This window comes from Aedes aegypti, chromosome 2 (genome assembly GCF_002204515.2).
Source record: "Aedes aegypti strain LVP_AGWG chromosome 2, AaegL5.0 Primary Assembly, whole genome shotgun sequence".
NCBI classification, from domain to species: Eukaryota; Metazoa; Arthropoda; class Insecta; order Diptera; family Culicidae; genus Aedes; species Aedes aegypti.
Window position 1 is genome coordinate 232,443,867 of NC_035108.1, and position 24,592 is coordinate 232,468,458.

At 35.8% G+C, this 24,592-nt stretch overlaps 1 protein-coding gene across 6 annotated transcripts in view; it reads right to left on the reverse strand.

Moving 5' to 3' along the window:
- LOC5575905 overlaps positions 1-11,948 on the reverse strand; it is a 37,552-nt gene extending 25,604 nt beyond the window's left edge. Inside the window, exons 1-4 of one of the 6 annotated variants that reach the window (XM_021844428.1) lie at positions 11,793-11,948; positions 11,411-11,722; positions 11,057-11,300; positions 12-68 (exon numbers count right to left, since the gene is read on the reverse strand). In XM_021844428.1, coding sequence (XP_021700120.1) covers positions 12-68; positions 11,057-11,135 — 136 coding nt within the window. In that variant the 5' untranslated portion in view covers positions 11,136-11,300; positions 11,411-11,722; positions 11,793-11,948. The other 5 variants (XM_021844431.1, XM_021844429.1, XM_021844432.1 and 2 more) reach the window with 5 other exon arrangements.
- Between the last annotated feature and the right edge of the window lie 12,644 nt (positions 11,949-24,592).

Consider the following 24,592-nt stretch of genomic DNA (forward strand, 5'->3'; position numbering starts at 1 on the left):
AATATAATTACCATTAAGTGGTGCCCACTGCGATGGTCCAGCTTGGTTCGGTTTCGTTCTGCGTAGACCTGCGGTTATAAGGATAATAAGATTATAAAGAATTAGAACATAAATGGTTTTATTATAATTGGTCGGGATGAATAAGCATTCAAGTTTGGGGACACCTCATAAGAGTATGGTCGAATAATATTCGTGAATTTATTAAAAAAAATAATCTCATATTTGAATGGTATTGAATGAAAGAAACATCTTTTTATCACAATTTCCAAATACATGTATGTATAGGGGTGGGGACTATAAGGAGAAATATATGCTTTCTTTAGAATGCTATCTGTTCTTCTATGAAACTGCTTTATGCTTTATGTCGTACCATGAATTATAAAGTGGTTCTGATCTTTTCCGGACATTTGATGACAGGTTTCGAAAGGGCTTCAAATGGCCACTTTTGGGACCTCTTGTACAGTTGTCGTGTAAGGGCTTCTATAATATGATTTGTTCGCCCAAATCTGAATTAAAATCTTTTCACATGCTTCCTTTTCTAACTGGCCTTACTATCCCATCGGAATAGGAGCCTTCCTTTGCCGAGTGGTTAGAATCCGCGGCTACAAAGCAAAGCCATGCTGAAAGTGTCTGGGTTCGATTCCGGGTCGGTCCAGGATCTTTTCGTAATGGAAATTCCCTTGACTTCCCTGGGCATAGAGTATCATCGTACCTGCCACACGATATACGAATGCGAAAATGGCAACTTTGGCAAAGAAAGCTCTCAGTTAATAACTGTGGAAGTGCTTATAAGAACACTAATCTGAGAAGCAGGCTCTTTCCCAGTGAGGACGTTGATGCCAAGAAGAGCAGAAGAGCCTCCTTTTCAACTTTTTCAATTTGATGTTTTACAAGCTTTTTTGACCACCATTTGTCATATTTGTATGCAATATTCTCCAAACTTAAACAGATACATTCTGTTAAGCAGATCAATTTTACACTAATTTTATGAAATTATTCATAAGGTATCTTGAATTTCCACATAATTTCCATTTCGAAATACCCTATAGGTACCCCAACAAATTTGAACATAGGTCCAAAACCATCGATGAATTCGGAATTTTCAATGCATGAACCAAAAATATAACTCTTTTGTGATTTTTTTTTTTTAAAGTTGCTTCGAAATTAATCGAACGAAACAGAATATTGAATTTTTTATGTCGGCACCCAGTAGGACTTAGTAGTAGTTATCAGTAAGAGTATACTTTGAAATGTTACGTGCAATCCTGTATGCATCTTGGAGAAATTGTTATGCTCGGATATGTATTAAGTTTTATTTATAGCAGTTATAAAAAAGAAGAGATTTTTTTTTTTCTAAGTAGGTATTTAGTCAAAATTATTACAATTCAATTTATTAGCTTGTTTTGTTTTCGGTTTTCATTACGAAGTTGTGGCCATTCGGGGTTGTGACGATTCCGGGATGTAATTCATTCGGGTAAATGGCCATTCGGGTTAGTGACAATTTTGGGATAATGGGCTTTTGAGGTAGTAGTCTATTCGGGGTAATGGCGTTTGGGAAAGTCACATTCGCAATAGTGTCGTAGAATAATCTAATCTTACAGCGTGTCGACTCAATTTTGAGAATGACATTCCCTGACATTCCCTGACATTCCCTGACCTTCCAATCGATTTCCAGAGAAGATTCAGAATATTTCATTCTGCGGGATACTGACCGGGATAAAAAAAATTTACCGAATCGTATTGCGATCCCCGACAACTTTTTGAAGGATACTACGTGGCATTCGTGGCAAGATGTTTGGTGAGATGCTTGGCAGATTACTATATGATCTATGGTAGATCCTCGATACGAACTTTACGTGAATTCTAGCAAGTTTTCAAGTTTTACTTGACAAACTTATAGGAAATTCTTCGAACTATGAACTAACAGATTGCTATCTTTTCTTTGTAGAATCATACCGAAGTCTTCAGTAAGGGTAGAAAAAGGCGAGGGGTGCAATTGTGAACCTTCTGATTATTCCCAGGTTCACCTATTGCATCTGGGGGACCCCACCTTCACACATTGCTCGGCCTCACACTCCAATCTAAATCCTGCCCTATCTACACCAAATACTTAGCAGATCAATAGCAATGCAAAAATCAATAGCAAGTTATTTTTGGCAACTACAGTGAAATATCTGAGCATATTTTTAGTTACTCTAAGTTAAACAGAATCTTTGTTAGAAGACATCTGCAGAAACTTATGAGAAGCCTTAATACATATTAGCGCTTGATCTATAAACAAATCTTTGTGAATTTTTTAAAAATTTAATCCTCAGCGAATTTCTTGTGAGGACCTAAGTAAATTATTGACAAGATTTTTTATACATATTTCAATCATTAAAATATTTGAAGGAAGGTTTTTGCTTCATTCCTAATTATTAGCGAAATCTTTGGAAGATGCATTTTGAATTAATGCAAATTATTTAGCGAGATTCGCAATAGAAGATTGATATTTTGTGTAGCAAGTTTTTCAGAAGACTGCTGTTGAACTTTATACCATGCCACTAAAGAATAATTCCTGCCAAAAATAATTCGTGAATCCAACGTTTTTCTTAGAAATTCATTTAAAACATCTCAGCTGGTTCCCTGAGTAGGTTGGGTGACAAAAGTCGAAAGACAAAACGTCGAATTCCAAAACGTCGAACGCCAAAACGTCGAAAGGACAAAACGTCGAAAAGAAAGATATTGAAGAAAACGTAATTTCTTGAAAGAATGATTCTTCTCCGAAAGAATAAATAATTCATTATGTGCCAAACGTTATTCACAGCATATTTAATAGGTCCCGATGTGAAATAAGAAGTTTGGCAAATAATATAGAAAATTCACCGCTTTCGACGTTTTGTCCCTTTCGACGTTTTGGGATTCGACGTTTTGACATTTGACGTTTTGGCATTCGACGTTTTGTCTTTCGACATTTTGTCCCTAAACCCCCTGAGTATCATGTTTTACGTACAGTTTACTAAGAAGAAATCCAGTATACTATCAAATTTTACTCTGTTGAATAAATTTGTCTACTAGTAAATCAACACAACGGACAATTTACCGTATATTTTCAAAACATCGTTATTTTTAATTAATCATTTCTAGGGTGTATATGACATCCTTGACACAAACGATAATTTCATTCATAAATCTATGTAGCCAAAGCAATACAATCTACTATATCGCTAAACACAAATTCAAACAACTTCATCAAAGTTTTTCAAGTACATGTTCAGTAAAACAAAGATTTCAACAATATTTATCAGATTTGTGGTATCCAGCTTTTTACGCTGGCTTACTATAAACTTTGAATTACCCCTTTCTGACATATCTTGGCAACACTATAATTTTTATGGTTGGATCTAAGCAAGCTTTTTTAAAGTTGAAATTTTTCTGTTGACAATAAAGAAATGTCAAAAATTTGCAGTTCTGATTTTAGAAAATGGATATCTATAAACTTTTTATCTACTATTTGATACTAATGCTTTGATTATTTCAGGTTGAAAAACATAAGTGGCAGAGTTAATGGTTCGGATGGTTGTTGGAGAGAAAAATTGGCATTACCAACAGTGTTGTGAAGTTAAAATAAATTTGGAAATGATTTCTCTATAGATCTATACCAGAGAGAGCTTCGAAGCATTTGGGCTGCTTGCTGCTAGCTGGGGGAGAAAGCAGCGAAATTAAATACACTGCCGCGCTGCTACGGAAGCTGAATGCGCCTAGCATACAGTGAATGGGAGATGTCGTTGCGGTGTGACCGAACACTACGTGTGCCAGTAAACTAACTTAAAAATTTGAAGGATCTTCAAAAACAGCCCAAGGAACGGCCATGGCGGTTACACTTACACGGTCAAAGTATTATGAAGTTTGCTCTGTTCTCACCAAATCGTACCAACAGAACGAGAAAATCAACTATGACCTATCCCAAAATATGTCACCCAAAAAATGTTGGACAAAGCCACTTATGTTTGAATGTTTTGAATGTTTAAGCATAATGCGTGATGTATTAATTACGCTGGACATTAGTGGCGTAGACAAGGACAAGAAAAACTCCTTGAACATCTCGGTACAGACAATTTGCATGGATTACAAAATTTTGGCGGCCCGCCTTTTCTGGTCGTAATCGAAAATTCAGAACAGCCGATCTTATTTCTTTCAATTTTGTTCCTATTTCTATTGGTTTGGTGTAGCAAATTTTCCCATTTATAGATTTTTGGTCCTACGGTGCCTAAAACGATAAAATAAGAATTATTTACTGATAAGTTTTTAATAAATTGCCAGCTGGTAGAAATGGTGGCCGATAATAAATACAGTGAAAATTTTTGACATTTCAATAAACAATCTGAGACCACTGCCTACTAAGATCAAACCATAAAATTTGTAGACAATAAGTGCCAAAATCAAATCACCCCCTGCAGTTTTATAGCTAGCGTAAAAAGCTGGATATAAACGGATTTCCCCAGACCTCAAGTGAAATTCCCTGACTTTCCAGGTCCAAAAATATACTGCTTCTCGTTAGAAAATGGGTTAACCAACGTGCGAAGTTTGATTTTTGGCCAACTTCGCCGCGTCGCAACTCGATTCTCAATAGTGTGCATAATGCACACGGTGACGGGCATAGATGCGCGTTATAGCGAAGTGACTCGCGACGCGGCGAAGTTGGTCAAAAATCGAACTTCGCACGTTGGTGCATCCATTTTTAGTCGCGAAGCAGTATCCCTGACTTCCCAGGTTTTTCTAGGTAGTCGACACCCGCAGCTCTTACACGCAAATTTTATATCCTGCAAATAAAGAATAAAATAATATGTTAATAAGTCCACAGTCCGGGAAGTCTCTCTTCTGCGCCAACTGTAGCTCAGAAATACCGTAGGTACGAACAGATAAAAGGTACCAAGCCAAAAGGCAGAATAAATAATATCACTTGAGATAGGTAGACATGACAGTCCTTTCCCCTTTAGAAACTTTCTAATAACTCTTTAAAAGCCAGCTACAAGTTGCAACAACTCATACAACGAACAATCGAAAATATATCCAAAGAATTCCACGACCTTATTTTAAATACGCAAATTTGCTAATTCCAAGACTACAACAAAACATTCAAATTATTGGATTTTACTGCTCAACATTACATTTGACAAATTCGTCAACACTAAAGAACAATTTCGTTCATCTCCATACAGCAATCGCTTCACAAAAGAACAACTATGTTCACAATAAACGAGGATTTCGTCAGCTCTGAAGAACAATTTGGTTCAACACAAATTGGCAATTTCACCACACTTTCAAAAACAGATACAATTGGCAATTCGCCACCCCAAAGAAAATCGATTATCTTCAACACACGTTTCCATGATCCTCGTCGCCACTTTTATATCCTGCAAATAAAGAATAAAATAATATGTTAATAAGTCCACAGTCCGGGAAGTCTCTCTTCTGCGCCAACTGCAGCCAGTACAACATTCAATTGAGTCAGTCGTCGGGTGTAGACGCATTTTTAAGCGCTCCGTAGATATTTTAAATTATTTTTTTTTTCCTTCTTTGCTGTTTACAAACATCGCGCGTGACCGGTAAAAATGCAGTGCAGTGTTAAATCATGCAATATCAGTGACGATCGCTTCCTATGGAAGTGCGAGTTCTGCTTTAAAAATTACCAAGCGGCATGCATTGGTGTGCAACGCCATCAGGAGAGTTTTGTTTTATCATATATGGTACCTCTATGCGGCGATTGCCAGCATAATTTGAAAACTGGAATTGACACCCGCAAAGTGCTCCATCAACAGCAGCAGCTAATCGATTCAATTAGAGCACAAACTGACGCCAATCTTCGAGTAGCCGCCGATCTTAAAAAACTTAGTGCAATGGGGGATTTATTTGACCAAATTGAGCATCAACTGAAGGAATCGGTGTTGTGCATTAATAATAGCACATCGGCGAGCGTGTCAAATGCTGTATCGGTATTATCGCGTGTGGCCGAAAAGCATTCATCAGAATATAGGAATGATATGCCCAGCAACGATTTGATTGCACTAAAAAACCATTTGACTGGTCTATTAGATATTTCAATGAAATCTTCAAAACAACATATTGAAGATTTTGTAGAGGCTTTGACGGTAGATCTGACTGATGAATTAAAAAAGATCTGTACCGAGGTTCAGTCTTTGAGTAGCCTAACCATTGAGATGGCTGCTCATTGCAACGAACACAATGCTAGCATTGGCAGAGACCGATTTGCGGAAGATGAGTCACCGCCAAGCCTATTACAAGAGTTGGCTGAAACTGCTGATGTAAACTCTGGTTTGAGTTCCGGTACCGCAGGTTCACCGCCCAGTTTAAATTCTGAATCAAATAAAAACAAAGAAGACAACTCTGGCTGGCGACTCTTAGGCACGAGGAAAGTGTGGAAAGCGAATTGGGCGGAATACGACAAACGCCAACTCCACCGATTGAATCAGCAAAAGCAGGCCGAGAAGGCCAGAAGGCGACGTAAGCGGAACGTGACACGCAAAGCTACAACCAACAGTTTGGGTGGTAATGTGAACAACGTTTACAACAACAGTTCTGTCAATACTCCTCTCCGCTTAAATTCTATGAACTCCCGCCGTACTGTTTTCGGCAATCGCAGGAATGCCAATGCTAATAATGCAAACTCTTTCCACCTTCCACCCGATCGTGAGCTACTTGCAGCAGCAAAAAATCAGTTTTCACGTCCACCGCTAAACTACCAACCAACGATACAATTTGAAAAAAGGGAAACCATGAATCCCTACCAACCAAGCGCCCCCACAACTTCACGAAACATGCCACAAGGAACTTTTTCAACTCCATCATCCTACGTAGAGTGCCCGTGTAGACACACGTGTTTTCGCCAGAACTGACGCTCTCTCCAGAGGAAGCAAATTATGACGACAATAATTGTGCGGAAACCGATGCTCACCAGGACCTGATGACCTCTCAGCCGTTTACGCTCAACCTGACGCAGTCTCCAGACGTAGACCATGACGATCCAATAGTGGGTAATATTCAACAAATTGTTCTAGGTAATATTTTAAATAATAACGATGTGTCTAATGAAGGATCTGGAATTTCAAGTAATGCTGTGCAAAGGGGTGTGTTTCCAAAAACTTCTTCAGAAGCTACCGAAATTTTGGTATATTGCCAAAATTTCAATCGCATGAGGAGTGCATCAAAAATGAACGAAATTTATAAAAGAATAGTAACTTCATCCTTCTCGATTGTTTTGGGTACTGAAACTAGTTGGAACGAAAAAATTAAGAGTGAAGAAGTTTTTGGTAACGATTTTAATGTATTTAGAGATGATCGCGATCTGGTTCTTACCCAAAGAATGTCTGGTGGGGGAGTTCTCATTGCAATATCTTCGAAATTCAATTCAGAATTAATTGTTTCATCAAAATATAAAGAGTTTGAACACGTATGGGTTAAAGCACATATCGCCGGTGAAACACATATATTTGCTTCTGTGTATTTCCCGCCAGACCATGCTTGCAAATTATCATATGAAATTTTCTTTCAAACCGCTGAAGAAATTTTGTCGCAGTTTTCTCCAGAAATCAAAGTGCATATCTATGGCGACTTTAATCAGCGTAATGCTGATTTTATTCGTGATTCCGAAAACGAAAATGTTCTGCTGCCGGTTGTTGGTGAAAACGAATCATTACAACTTATTTTTGAAAGAGCTGCATTTTTAGGTTTAAATCAAATCAATCATGTGAAAAACCGACAAAACTGTTATTTGGACTTCTTATTCTCAAACATAATGGAAGATTTCTGTGTGAACGAATCTCTTTCTCCACTATGGAAAAATGAAGCGTTTCATACAGCTATCGAGTACTCAATCTTTGTTCATAATTATCATAATTCCGACTACTATGACTTTGAGAATTTCTTTGATTATAAAAATGCCAATTATAACGGCATCAAACAGAAATTGAATAGAATAGATTGGCAATCCGTTTTGAAAAATCAGGAAGATTTGGAGTATGCAGTTACGGATTTTTATTCAATTTTGTCGGAAATTATTCAGATGGAAGTTCCACTCTTGCGGAGACGTCGTAGGAATGGGTCAAAAAATCCTGTTTGGATTAATAAGCAAATAAAAAATTTGAAAAATCGTAAGCAAAAGGCTCATAAAATTTACAGACAACAAAAAACTCAAGAAAGTTTAGAAAATTATTTGTATATTGTCAACCAACTTAATCAGGCCATATCCACTGCACTTGAAGAGTACAACACAAAAATTGAAAATGATTTAAAATCTTGCCCTAGGAATTTCTTCAATTATGTTAAAACTAAGATGAAGTCTAACAACTTTCCATCTAAAATGACATTGGATAATAAAGTAGCAGATAATCAAAATGACATTTGCAATCTCTTTGCTGATTTTTTTCCAAGAGACTTATACAAACTTCTCGGATAATGACCGTGATTTTGAACACTTTTCAAGTTTTCCTGATTTTACAACCGATGTCGGCGTTAGTCAAATACAGGTACAAGATATTTTAACAGGACTGAAGAATTTAGATTCCACCAAAGGATCAGGGCCTGACGGAATCCCACCTGCTTTACTGAAAAACTTAGCCAATGAATTTACAGCACCATTATTTTGGCTGTTCAACATGTCACTTGAGAAGGGCAGATTTCCAAAAGAATGGAAAAGGTCATTTCTTATACCCATTTACAAGTCTGGTAAAAAATCTGATATTCGAAATTATCGTGGAATTGCTATTATTTCATCCATTCCAAAACTATTTGAATCAATCATTAATAAAAAAGTATTTAGCCAAATAAAACATAGGATAACGAATGTGCAACATGGTTTCTTTAAAGGTCGTTCTACTACAACGAACCTTTTGGAATTTGTTAATTACACTTTAAATGCAATGGATAGAGGTTACCACGTCGAATCACTTTACACCGACTTTAGTAAAGCATTTGACAGATTAGATATTCCTATGTTGATTTTCAAGCTAAATAAAATGGGAATTGCAATGAAACTCCTCAACTGGATTGAATCGTATTTAACAGATCGCCAACAAATAGTAAGATTTGAGGGAAAACTATCCAAACCTGTTCATGTTACATCAGGAGTTCCCCAAGGTTCACATTTAGGCCCATTGTTATTCATATTGTTTGTTAATGATATTTCATATGTGATAAAACATGTTAAAATTCTTATTTATGCTGACGATATGAAACTTTTTATGGAAATCAATAGCAAAAAAGAGAGCGACATTTATCTGAATGAAATAAGTATATTTGATAAATGGTGTAGTAAAAGCTTACTTAAATTAAACGTCAAAAAATGTAATCTAATCACATATAGCAGAAAACGTAATACACCACAGATTACTGTATTTTTAGAAAATCAAGACGTTCAAAGGTGCGATAAGATTAGAGATTTAGGTGTTATATTAGATTCTAAACTTACATTTACTGACCATTATAATACTATTGTCCACAAAGCAACCAATATGTTAAGCTTTATTAAGCGTTTTAGCTTCAATTTTCGGGATCCATATACGATTAAAACCTTGTACATTGCTTATGTAAGATCAGTTTTAGAATATTGTAGTATTGTGTGGTCCCCACATATGAAAACACATGAGGATAGAATCGAATCAGTACAGAAGCAATTTCTTTTATATGCCTTACGCAAATTAGGCTGGACAACGTTTCCACTGCCATCATACGAGGCTCGATGCATGCTTATTGACATCCAAACTTTAAAGGAGCGTCGCGAATTAGCCATGATTTCATTTGTCAATGATATAGTATCGCATCGTATTGATTCCACCAATCTCTTATCTAGTTTGAATTTCTACACGCCCGCCAGACAGTTGAGGAATCGGAATTTGTTCGCATCAAACAATCATCGAACTAATTATGCCAAGTTCGGCCCAATAAATCAAATGATGTCTCTTTATAACCAGCATTACACAGAAATTGATTTGACCATGTCGCGAACGAAGCTTAGGCAATATTTTAATTCCCTTAGATATAATACAACATAGTATTAAGCAAACATGTAGTCTACAATTTGATTGACGAAATAAATAAATAAGTACTTATAGCTCAGAAATACCGTAGGTACGAACAGATAAAAGGTACCAAGCCAAAAGGCAGAATAATTAATATCACTTGAGATAGGTAGACATGACAGCAAAAAAAATTGTGTGGTATAAACTACCATTTTAGGGTGTTAACTTAAGCGCTCGCACCGGCAATTTTCAGCAGACCAGAAATGCGCTTGATTTTACCATGTCTGTAGTTGGAATCAGATTGTTGTAAATTATTTCTGTCACATGTACCAGTAATGCGGTGGGGTGTACCGTAAACATAGTAAATTTCTCTGAATTTCCATGGTAGTTTTAAGAATGGGCATAGTCAGCTAAAATAGTTATTTTTATCACAGATTTTTTTCCCGTGTAGGAAAAAATAACAGCGAAAACACATAGGAAATTTACATTTTCTGAAAAAAATGACATCACATTTTCTCCTTAAGGTCTAAAACAAGAGGGCGACTCAAGGTAAAAAATGAGCCTAATTGTCGCAAAAATCATGTTTTACAATACAAGATTCAGAAACACGATTAATGTATTGAAAATGTTTCACCAAAAAAATGCTTATCGGAACTTTATAAGAAAATATTTACACCGACCCTACTAATCTACGATAACCCCATTTTATACCAAGGGAAAGAAAGAGATGAAGGAGAGGACTGGAACATCACGGTATAAATGTGTTACTTCCATACTACGGAAAGCAAAGTAAAAGTCATAAGATGTTAATTTTCCACCTCGGGTTGGTTCCTTGATAAGAATGGAAATGCTTGTTCGATTTATTTTAAAACATCATTGAAGCCTATAGAAAAGCAATATTATTCAAGATGTCTAAACTCAACTAAATCATATGGTCATCAAACTATTAGTTCAATAAGTTTTACGCTGTATTCTAGTCCAGCATTTTTACAGAACATTTTTGTCTTACGTATGGAACGCATTTTCCTAAATTTACTTACCAGGAAAGTATTCGCTTTCGGCTGCCACCGTTCCAGCTGTGATCATTATGCTGCATATTGTACACGCTAGTTTGTACATTGTTATCACTCTTTTACTAGCACACCTGTGTCGTTTAAATTATTTCGTTTTTCCTATTAACACTTGCGCTGAAATTTTATCGCTACTTCCATACTTTTTGCTTTCAAATTTCTCACATTAACTTATCATGTTGGAGTTATATCTGCTTTATAATTTTATATACACCTGAAAAGACATACATTCGAGTTGAGCTTCCGTATTGCAATGCAGCTGTTTTCAAATCGCGGAAAAATCGATATTTATTGAGCTACATTTCAACACATTCTACGACGTACTTTTTTACATGCCCGATCTTCTAGAGTAGAAAAGGTTGCCGAAATGTTAAAGATTCAGCACTGCACCACTAGAAACAGCCTACAATTTGAAATTTACAAATTTTCACATATGGCCGTACTTCAGATCGTATCTACTGAAATCGAAAACATTTCCTCTGAATTGTTTTCCAATAAGGGTAGCACTATGAGACGACGTAGCTTACTGAACTTATGAAAATATACTGACACTTTATCTTGCTTCGGCAATTCCAATATGTTCAGAAACAAACACCATCACACTAGAGCCTATGTTCGGAACTACACAATGGTATCCTAAAACATTAATTTTACGATTTTTGACAATAATCCTACCCTAGCGTTATTTAATATTCAATTTCATTACCACCAAATAACTTGTATGTTATTTGCAAATGTGGAGAAATGCTGCACTGGAATTGACTTCTTATCACTTGTCGAAAAGCTTTTTACTTGTACTGCAGTAATAGGTACAAAGCGTGCAAAACTAATGAATGAAATTCGACTCGCACCCGTTCAATCAAAAATCATTCATGAAATAGATGTGATGCGGCGGCGCACTTGATCCTTCCGAACCCTAGACAAGGTGTCAGCTGGTTCCGTGAACGTTAGTATAGTAGTTTTGCTATTGCTTGTATTGCAAAGGGCGCATAGCAATGGCTTGCTCGAAATAGTATGTAAATTATCAAAATACTCAATTTGAAGAACTTATTAATTTATTTTACTTTTTGATTCCTATGTTAATATAATTACAAACATTATATTAATTTCTTATATTCTTATTTAATGCTCTGTGTTTGGCAATACACTTATCCTAATTTGGTTAAAAATAAATTAAGCTATTGTCTATTTGAATTGTGTTAACAACAAAAGAGCCGCATCCTATTATTAACACTTTTGATTAACTCCAGCAGGTTTTTTTTTTCAAAAGGTACTGTGCTCATATTAGACAATATTATGCGTAACATACAAGTGCTTCTTCTTGCAAAGTTTCAGACGCCCAAGTAGTATTTTACACTATTAGATTTTATTCGCCGTAGCATATCAAAATTTTCACAGAGTACCGTGAGGGCCCCTAACTCTGCGCACTTTTACCAAAATCTGGTAAATTATTTAAGTTTTTGTTTAAAATTCGTTTTCCATTTATTGATACAATAGTAATAAAAAAGTACGCGAAGAATTTTCTTGACAAATTTACGTTTATTACTTTGATAAAAAAATAAAATAGCTTTAAAAATATTGAAAAACGTCCAAATTGACTGCCCGTTAGCAAAAATGCTAAGGGAGTAGCTCATCACTTAAGTCATTTGAATCAAATTAAAGAGAATATATTTCAGATTTTTAGTACGTAGGCACTAGTTTATTTATCGAGCAATCATCACTGGTAAAGTGCAACTTATTTTCTCTTTATTTTCTTATTCTTCTTCAGTGCGCAGAGTTAGGAACCATTTTTCAACTATGTCCCTTACTATGCGCAGCAGTTATAAAACGTTATTTTCAACATACAATCAACCCTCCTTATGTCGATATTGAAGGGAACCATCGACTTGTCGACACCATCGAGATATGGAATAGAAATACTTTGGAAAATTGTTTGAGGAGACTACCATAGTAAGGGAAGATTAAAAAATGACGTCCAACATATTTTAAGGGTTTCTACACTCCGTCCCCTCAATTTCCTGTCACGATTGTTACAGTACCTAATGCATGCATTATCACATTTTCGTAGACTCCTCCTCCTCTGAACGATGGACGTAATTTTTGAATGCTCCCTAACCATGCAATGAAATAATTTTGATTTTTGGTATAGTTTCATGTCAATATCGAATAATGGAACGTCGAGGTTTGCTATATAGAAATGCCTATAAAGTACTGTTATTGATCTGAAATATGAAAAGTTAATTAATTACGTCACGCTTATACAGGGCGGCGTTACTTCTCGATTGAGTGATGAACAATACATTAAGAATGGATATACCCTTTCGCTTAAACTATTCTTCGTATTTAGTAGGAATGTTCGGGTTTCACATATAACAAACCAGAACCAGGTTCTTATTAATTTTCTTCAAATCCGGATCCGACCCGAATCCGAGATTATTATTTTATACCAAATTTGGTTTTTATATTTTCTAGTGAAAATACATAAACAGTCAAAGCTAATTTTTCTTTACACGCCAAGGGTGAATGCAGAAAAGACGTTATTTGTACCCTTTTTATATGTTGCTTTGGATTTTAGAAAATTAAATTAATTACATTTGACAGATACGCGTATTTCGACTACCACTTGCAGTCTTCTTCAGTGTCAGTTACTCGTATCCACTGAAGAAATCGTCGCATCTCTCTACCTTAAATACTAACACCAGATAAGTACCTACACAATCAAACTACCTAGGAAAAAATTTCGACAGGAGTATACCTGTCATGTCTTGGTCAAAAATTGAAAAGGGGATAATAATAATTATACAAATCCCTAACTATCTACCTATGTATTCAAGTTCGTTTATATGTCTTAGGTACAAACTTAAATAGCCTTGATTGTCCGTTTCCTTGATCCCTATTAAGAAGTAGTGAAGGCTTTTGTTTGTAAATTTCTAAACTTTCAGCGACGTCTAGTTTCCAAGATGAAGATACGCTTCGTACGATGTCTATGTTATCGCTTGTCATTTGATGTCCATCCTGGAAAACATGTTCAGCCACTTTTGATTTAAAATCATACGCTAATCCCTTTTCTAATTCCTTGTCCGCTTTTTTTACCTCAGCAATATGTTCTTTGAATCTTATTTCTAGAGTTCGTTTTGTTTGTCCTATATAGATTTTATTACAATGGGGGCATGAAATTTTATATACTCCTGCTCTATTCAGTTTATTAATTTTATCCTTTGTTGATCCTAATCTAGATTTAAGCTGACTACTCCTACTGCTGAAAACCAAATCTACTCCATATTTTCGAAATTTCTTAGCCAAAGGCTGTGTAATCTTGGTATCAAAATTCACCGCTACTCTTTTTAAATCCTCTTTTTCGGCAGTAAGTGTTGTCATACTTTTCCTATATTTATCCCTTGCCCTCTTATCTACTACTGCTTGTATTGTACTATTCCTATATCCGTTAAGCCTAGCCGTCTCAAAAATATAATCCAGTTCATTTGATTTTCCAGTTTCACTTAAAGGAAGGGTTTGCATTCTATGTATCATATGATGAAAAGCCGCCATTTTATGCTGATAAGTGTGGTTGGAAGTACTCGGAATAACTCGCATAGTATTAGTTGGTTTCCGGTAAATTTCAAATTCAAAGTGAGACGATTCCCTCGTAATTAGCAAATCCAAAAAAGGTAGTTTATTATCCTTTTCCTCTTCATGAGTAAATTTAATATCTTTGTGGATACTGTTAATTGCTTCTAAAATTTTTGGCAAATAATCCTTTTTGATAATGCTAAACACATCATCTACATATCTCCACCACCGCTGTGGTAACAAATCTTTCTTTTTCAAAATGCTTTCAAAATTGGCCATAAACAACTCGCTCAAAAACGGAGACAATGGATTACCCATAGGTGCACCTTTTGTCTGTTTATAAAAATTACCACGGAAGCTAAAATAGTTCTCTTCCATACAAAGTCGGGTTAATTTGATGTAATACCGAACTTTGTTTTTCCAATTTGACTCATTGTGTTGGTTAAGTAGCCATTCTTCCAAAAGGTTTATGGCTTCTTTAACTGGCACACTAGGAAATAATGCTTTAACATCAAAAGAAACCATAATTTCATCGTCTTGAATATACCCAGAAGCCTGAAGTTGGCTTGCAAACTCCTGAGTATTGTTAACCGAACGGCTTTCAAAAGGTTTGGGCATGGATTGGAATTCCTTAACCAGCCACTTTGCAAGTTTGTGTGTAGGAGACCCTTCTGCTGATATAATTTCTCTCATTTCATTGCCAGGTTTGTGAATTTTTGGCAATCCTTTAATTCTTGGTAGAACTGGATTAGAAACTTTGAGGCGGCTAGTGTTATCTCCAAGAAGTGGCTTACATTCTTTTAAAGTTTTTTCCACATGTCTCACCATTGTGGGAAGTGGATCGACTCTAAAATGCCTATAGGGACCAGTGGTTATTTTTTCGTTCATTTGATTATCATAATCATCTTTATCCAAAATAACCACTGCATTGCCCTTGTCCGCTTTTACATAGTATACCGACTTATCCCGAAGTTCACTCAAAACTTTATCCTCATCACTATGTTGACCTCTTAATTGAAATTTGTTACCTTTTAATGACTCTTCAGTGTCATTTCTAGCAGATTCTTGAAACTCTATTGGTATTGTATGTGTAATGGCGGTTTCAACATCGATTATTGTCTGTTCAATATCTGGTTTTGTGGCAACCGCATATGCTAATCCCTTATTGAGAAGTGTCAATTGTTCTTCTGAGAACTGCTGCGTCGAGCGATTGACCACAAAACCTTCAATAGAATGGACTTTCGGCAATGCTGTTACCACTTTGTTGTGCTGCTTATTCTTTAAAATTGCTAATTTTTTTGAATGAATATCTTTCTTTCTACGTGCTTCGCACTCCTCTGCTTGTATCACCTTGGTAAGGAAAAGTGGAAATTCCCAAGGGTATTGTTTGGCCAATTTCAAATGTAAACTATAGCACTTCAATGTTTGTGAGTTCAGTTTTGAGTACAACTTCTTGATACTGGATCGTAAATATTCTGATTCCATTTTCTTAATAATGTCCTGGGGGACCTGACCTCTAACCTTAATTTTATGACTCTTCGGTGTGAGATTAAGCTTACGACACTCACTTAAAAATGCTATGTCCTTTTTTAACCCTGCGATCGACTTCTTCAGCTTGATAAAAGTATTTGATTCGGAAAGCGTGGAAGCCATTACAACTCTTTAATGAATGTTCGAATCCTCTGAGCAGAATCTCAAATAGAGAAACTTTAAAGTAGATGGAGTACCGTGTACCTTTTAATTCCGCTCCTAAATGCTTATCTTTGACAGATACGCGTATTTCGACTACCACTTGCAGTCTTCTTCAGTGTCAGTTACTCGTATCCACTGAAGAAATCGTCGCATCTCTCTACCTTAAATACTAACACCAGATAAGTACCTACACAATCAAACTACCTAGGAAAAAATTTCGACAGGAGTATACCTGTCATGTCTTGGTCAAAAATTGAAAAGGGGATAATAATAATTATACAAATCCCTAACTATCTACCTATGTATTCAAGTTCGTTTATATGTCTTAGGTACAAACTTAAATAGCCTTGATTGTCCGTTTCCTTGATCCCTATTAAGAAGTAGTGAAGGCTTTTGTTTGTAAATTTCTAAACTTTCAGCGACGTCTAGTTTCCAAGATGAAGATACGCTTCGTACGATGTCTATGTTATCGCTTGTCATTTGATGTCCATCCTGGAAAACATGTTCAGCCACTTTTGATTTAAAATCATACGCTAATCCCTTTTTCTAATTCCTTGTCCGCTTTTTTTACCTCAGCAATATGTTCTTTGAATCTTATTTCTAGAGTTCGTTTTGTTTGTCCTATATAGATTTTATTACAATGGGGGCATGAAATTTTATATACTCCTGCTCTATTCAGTTTATTAATTTTATCCTTTGTTGATCCTAATCTAGATTTAAGCTGACTACTCCTACTGCTGAAAACCAAATCTACTCCATATTTTCGAAATTTCTTAGCCAAAGGCTGTGTAATCTTGGTATCAAAATTCACCGCTACTCTTTTTAAATCCTCTTTTTCGGCAGTAAGTGTTGTCATACTTTTCCTATATTTATCCCTTGCCCTCTTATCTACTACTGCTTGTATTGTACTATTCCTATATCCGTTAAGCCTAGCCGTCTCAAAAATATAATCCAGTTCATTTGATTTTCCAGTTTCACTTAAAGGAAGGGTTTGCATTCTATGTATCATATGATGAAAAGCCGCCATTTTATGCTGATAAGTGTGGTTGGAAGTACTCGGAATAACTCGCATAGTATTAGTTGGTTTCCGGTAAATTTCAAATTCAAAGTGAGACGATTCCCTCGTAATTAGCAAATCCAAAAAAGGTAGTTTATTATCCTTTTCCTCTTCATGAGTAAATTTAATATCTTTGTGGATACTGTTAATTGCTTCTAAAATTTTTGGCAAATAATCCTTTTTGATAATGCTAAACACATCATCTACATATCTCCACCACCGCTGTGGTAACAAATCTTTCTTTTTCAAAATGCTTTCAAAATTGGCCATAAACAACTCGCTCAAAAACGGAGACAATGGATTACCCATAGGTGCACCTTTTGTCTGTTTATAAAAATTACCACGGAAGCTAAAATAGTTCTCTTCCATACAAAGTCGGGTTAATTTGATGTAATACCGAACTTTGTTTTTCCAATTTGACTCATTGTGTTGGTTAAGTAGCCATTCTTCCAAAAGGTTTATGGCTTCTTTAACTGGCACACTAGGAAATAATGCTTTAACATCAAAAGAAACCATAATTTCATCGTCTTGAATATACCCAGAAGCCTGAAGTTGGCTTGCAAACTCCTGAGTATTGTTAACCGAACGGCTTTCAAAAGGTTTGGGCATGGATTGGAATTCCTTAACCAGCCACTTTGCAAGTTTGTGTGTAGGAGACCCTTCTGCTGATATAATTTCTCTCATTTCATTGCCAGGTTTGTGAATTTTTGGCAATCCTTTAATTCTTGGTAGAACTGGATTAGAAACTTTGAGGCGGCTAGTGTTATCTCCAAGAAGTGGCTTACATTCTTTTAAAGTTTTTTCCACATGTCTCACCATTGTGGGAAGTGGATCGACTCTAAAATGCCTATAGGGACCAGTGGTTATTTTTTCGTTCATTTGATTATCATAATCATCTTTATCCAAAATAACCACTGCATTGCCCTTGTCCGCTTTTACATAGTATACCGACTTATCCCGAAGTTCACTCAAAACTTTATCCTCATCACTATGTTGACCTCTTAATTGAAATTTGTTACCTTTTAATGACTCTTCAGTGTCATTTCTAGCAGATTCTTGAAACTCTATTGGTATTGTATGTGTAATGGCGGTTTCAACATCGATTATTGTCTGTTCAATATCTGGTTTTGTGGCAACCGCATATGCTAATCCCTTATTGAGAAGTGTCAATTGTTCTTCTGAGAACTGCTGCGTCGAGCGATTGACCACAAAACCTTCAATAGAATGGACTTTCGGCAATGCTGTTACCACTTTGTTGTGCTGCTTATTCTTTAAAATTGCTAATTTTTTTGAATGAATATCTTTCTTTCTACGTGCTTCGCACTCCTCTGCTTGTATCACCTTGGTAAGGAAAAGTGGAAATTCCCAAGGGTATTGTTTGGCCAATTTCAAATGTAAACTATAGCACTTCAATGTTTGTGAGTTCAGTTTTGAGTACAACTTCTTGATACTGGATCGTAAATATTCTGATTCCATTTTCTTAATAATGTCCTGGGGGACCTGACCTCTAACCTTAATTTTATGACTCTTCGGTGTGAGATTAAGCTTACGACACTCACTTAAAAATGCTATGTCCTTTTTTAACCCTGCGATCGACTTCTTCAGCTTGATAAAAGTATTTGATTCGGAAAGCGTGGAAGCCATTACAACTCTTTAATGAATGTTCGAATCCTCTGAGCAGAATCTCAAATAGAGAAACTTTAAAGTAGATGGAGTACCGTGTACCTTTTAATTCCGCTCCTAAATGCTTATCTTTGACAGATACGCGTATTTCGACTACCACTTGCAGTCTTCTTCAGTGTCAGTTACTCGTATCCACTGAAGAAATCGTCGCATCTCTCTACCTTAAATACTAACACCAGATAAGTACCTACACAATCAAACTACCTAGGAAAAAATTTCGACAGGAGTATACCTGTCATGTCTTGGTCAAAAATTGAAAAGGGGATAATAATAATTATACAAATCCCTAACTATCTACCTATGTATTCAAGTTCGTTTATATGTCTTAGGTACAAACTTAAATAGCCTTGATTGTCCGTTTCCTTGATCCCTATTAAGAAGTAGTGAAGGCTTTTGTTTGTAAATTTCTAAACTTTCAGCGACGTCTAGTTTCCAAGATGAAGATACGCTTCGTACGATGTCTATGTTATCGCTTGTCATTTGATGTCCATCCTGGAAAACATGTTCAGCCACTTTTGATTTAAAATCATACGCTAATCCCTTTTCTAATTCCTTGTCCGCTTTTTTTACCTCAGCAATATGTTCTTTGAATCTTATTTCTAGAGTTCGTTTTGTTTGTCCTATATAGATTTTATTACAATGGGGGCATGAAATTTTATATACTCCTGCTCTATTCAGTTTATTAATTTTATCCTTTGTTGATCCTAATCTAGATTTAAGCTGACTACTCCTACTGCTGAAAACCAAATCTACTCCATATTTTCGAAATTTCTTAGCCAAAGGCTGTGTAATCTTGGTATCAAAATTCACCGCTACTCTTTTTAAATCCTCTTTTTCGGCAGTAAGTGTTGTCATACTTTTCCTATATTTATCCCTTGCCCTCTTATCTACTACTGCTTGTATTGTACTATTCCTATATCCTATATCCGTCTACCAAGAATTAAAGGATTGCCAAAAATTCACAAACCTGGCAATGAAATGAGAGAAATTATATCAGCAGAAGGGTCTCCTACACACAAACTTGCAAAGTGGCTGGTTAAGGAATTCCAATCCATGCCCAAACCTTTTGAAAGCCGTTCGGTTAACAATACTCAGGAGTTTGCAAGCCAACTTCAGGCTTCTGGGTATATTCAAGACGATGAAATTATGGTTTCTTTTGATGTTAAAGCATTATTTCCTAGTGTGCCAGTTAAAGAAGCCATAAACCTTTTGGAAGAATGGCTACTTAACCAACACAATGAGTCAAATTGGAAAAACAAAGTTCGGTATTACATCAAATTAACCCGACTTTGTATGGAAGAGAACTATTTTAGCTTCCGTGGTAATTTTTATAAACAGACAAAAGGTGCACCTATGGGTAATCCATTGTCTCCGTTTTTGAGCGAGTTGTTTATGGCCAATTTTGAAAGCATTTTGAAAAAGAAAGATTTGTTACCACAGCGGTGGTGGAGATATGTAGATGATGTGTTTAGCATTATCAAAAAGGATTATTTGCCAAAAATTTTAGAAGCAATTAACAGTATCCACAAAGATATTAAATTTACTCATGAAGAGGAAAAGGATAATAAACTACCTTTTTTGGATTTGCTAATTACGAGGGAATCGTCTCACTTTGAATTTGAAATTTACCGGAAACCAACTAATACTATGCGAGTTATTCCGAGTACTTCCAACCACACTTATCAGCATAAAATGGCGGCTTTTCATCATATGATACATAGAATGCAAACCCTTCCTTTAAGTGAAACTGGAAAATCAAATGAACTGGATTATATTTTTGAGACGGCTAGGCTTAACTGATATAGGAATAGTACAATACAAGCAGTAGTAGATAAGAGGGCAAGGGATAAATATAGGAAAAGTATGACAACACTTACTGCCGAAAAAGAGGATTTAAAAAGAGTAGCGGTGAATTTTGATACCAAGATTACACAGCCTTTGGCTAAGAAATTTCGAAAATATGGAGTAGATTTGGTTTTCAGCAGTAGGAGTAGTCAGCTTAAATCTAGATTAGGATCAACAAAGGATAAAATTAATAAACTGAATAGAGCAGGAGTATATAAAATTTCATGCCCCCATTGTAATAAAATCTATATAGGACAAACAAAACGAACTCTAGAAATAAGATTCAAAGAACATATTGCTGAGGTAAAAAAAGCGGACAAGGAATTAGAAAAGGGATTAGCGTATGATTTTAAATCAAAAGTGGCTGAACATGTTTTCCAGGATGGACATCAAATGACAAGCGATAACATAGACATCGTACGAAGCGTATCTTCATCTTGGAAACTAGACGTCGCTGAAAGTTTAGAAATTTACAAACAAAAGCCTTCACTACTTCTTAATAGGGATCAAGGAAACGGACAATCAAGGCTATTTAAGTTTGTACCTAAGACATATAAACGAACTTGAATACATAGGTAGATAGTTAGGGATTTGTATAATTATTATTATCCCCCTTTTCAATTTTTGACCAAGACATGACAGGTATACTCCTGTCGAAAATTTTTTCCTAGGTAGTTTGATTGTGTAGGTACTTATCTGGTGTTAGTATTTAAGGTAGAGAGATGCGACGATTTCTTCAGTGGATACGAGTAACTGACACTGAAGAAGACTGCAAGTGGTAGTCGAAATACGCGTATCTGTCAAAGATAAGCATTTAGGAGCGGAATTAAAAGGTACACGGTACTCCATCTACTTTAAAGTTTCTCTATTTGAGATTCTGCTCAGAGGATTCGAACATTCATTAAAGAGTTGTAATGGCTTCCACGCTTTCCGAATCAAATACTTTTATCAAGCTGAAGAAGTCGATCGCAGGGTTAAAAAAGGACATAGCATTTTTAAGTGAGTGTCGTAAGCTTAATCTCACACCGAAGAGTCATAAAATTAAGGTTAGAGGTCAGGTCCCCCAGGACATTATTAAGAAAATGGAATCAGAATATTTACGATCCAGTATCAAGAAGTTGTACTCAAAACTGAACTCACAAACATTGAAGTGCTATAGTTTACATTTGAAATTGGCCAAACAATACCCTTGGGAATTTCCACTTTTCCTTACCAAGGTGATACAAGCAGAGGAGTGCGAAGCACGTAGAAAGAAAGATATTCATTCAAAAAAATTAGCAATTTTAAAGAATAAGCAGCACAACAAAGTGGTAACAGCATTGCCGAAAGTCCATTCTATTGAAGGTTTTGTGGTCAATCGCTCGACGCAGCAGTTCTCAGAAGAACAATTGACACTTCTCAATAAGGGATTAGCATATGCGGTTGCCACAAAACCAGATATTGAACAGACAATAATCGATGTTGAAACCGCCATTACACATACAATACCAATAGAGTTTCAAGAATCTGCTAGAAATGACACTGAAGAGTCATTAAAAGGTAACAAATTTCAATTAAGAGGTCAACATAGTGATGAGGATAAAGTTTTGAGTGAACTTCGGGATAAGTCGGTATACTATGTAAAAGCGGACAAGGGCAATGCAGTGGTTATTTTGGATAAAGATGATTATGATAATCAAATGAACGAAAAAATAACCACTGGTCCCTATAGGCATTTTAGAGTCGATCCACTTCCCACAATGGTGAGACATGTGGAAAAAACTTTAAAAGAATGTAAGCCACTTCTTGGAGATAACACTAGCCGCCTCAAAGTTTCTAATCCAGTTCTACCAAGAATTAAAGGATTGCCAAAAATTCACAAACCTGGCAATGAAATGAGAGAAATTATATCAGCAGAAGGGTCTCCTACACACAAACTTGCAAAGTGGCTGGTTAAGGAATTCCAATCCATGCCCAAACCTTTTGAAAGCCGTTCGGTTAACAATACTCAGGAGTTTGCAAGCCAACTTCAGGCTTCTGGGTATATTCAAGACGATGAAATTATGGTTTCTTTTGATGTTAAAGCATTATTTCCTAGTGTGCCAGTTAAAGAAGCCATAAACCTTTTGGAAGAATGGCTACTTAACCAACACAATGAGTCAAATTGGAAAAACAAAGTTCGGTATTACATCAAATTAACCCGACTTTGTATGGAAGAGAACTATTTTAGCTTCCGTGGTAATTTTTATAAACAGACAAAAGGTGCACCTATGGGTAATCCATTGTCTCCGTTTTTGAGCGAGTTGTTTATGGCCAATTTTGAAAGCATTTTGAAAAAGAAAGATTTGTTACCACAGCGGTGGTGGAGATATGTAGATGATGTGTTTAGCATTATCAAAAAGGATTATTTGCCAAAAATTTTAGAAGCAATTAACAGTATCCACAAAGATATTAAATTTACTCATGAAGAGGAAAAGGATAATAAACTACCTTTTTTGGATTTGCTAATTACGAGGGAATCGTCTCACTTTGAATTTGAAATTTACCGGAAACCAACTAATACTATGCGAGTTATTCCGAGTACTTCCAACCACACTTATCAGCATAAAATGGCGGCTTTTCATCATATGATACATAGAATGCAAACCCTTCCTTTAAGTGAAACTGGAAAATCAAATGAACTGGATTATATTTTTGAGACGGCTAGGCTTAACGGATATAGGAATAGTACAATACAAGCAGTAGTAGATAAGAGGGCAAGGGATAAATATAGGAAAAGTATGACAACACTTACTGCCGAAAAAGAGGATTTAAAAAGAGTAGCGGTGAATTTTGATACCAAGATTACACAGCCTTTGGCTAAGAAATTTCGAAAATATGGAGTAGATTTGGTTTTCAGCAGTAGGAGTAGTCAGCTTAAATCTAGATTAGGATCAACAAAGGATAAAATTAATAAACTGAATAGAGCAGGAGTATATAAAATTTCATGCCCCCATTGTAATAAAATCTATATAGGACAAACAAAACGAACTCTAGAAATAAGATTCAAAGAACATATTGCTGAGGTAAAAAAAGCGGACAAGGAATTAGAAAAGGGATTAGCGTATGATTTTAAATCAAAAGTGGCTGAACATGTTTTCCAGGATGGACATCAAATGACAAGCGATAACATAGACATCGTACGAAGCGTATCTTCATCTTGGAAACTAGACGTCGCTGAAAGTTTAGAAATTTACAAACAAAAGCCTTCACTACTTCTTAATAGGGATCAAGGAAACGGACAATCAAGGCTATTTAAGTTTGTACCTAAGACATATAAACGAACTTGAATACATAGGTAGATAGTTAGGGATTTGTATAATTATTATTATCCCCTTTTCAATTTTTGACCAAGACATGACAGGTATACTCCTGTCGAAATTTTTTCCTAGGTAGTTTGATTGTGTAGGTACTTATCTGGTGTTAGTATTTAAGGTAGAGAGATGCGACGATTTCTTCAGTGGATACGAGTAACTGACACTGAAGAAGACTGCAAGTGGTAGTCGAAATACGCGTATCTGTCAAAGATAAGCATTTAGGAGCGGAATTAAAAGGTACACGGTACTCCATCTACTTTAAAGTTTCTCTATTTGAGATTCTGCTCAGAGGATTCGAACATTCATTAAAGAGTTGTAATGGCT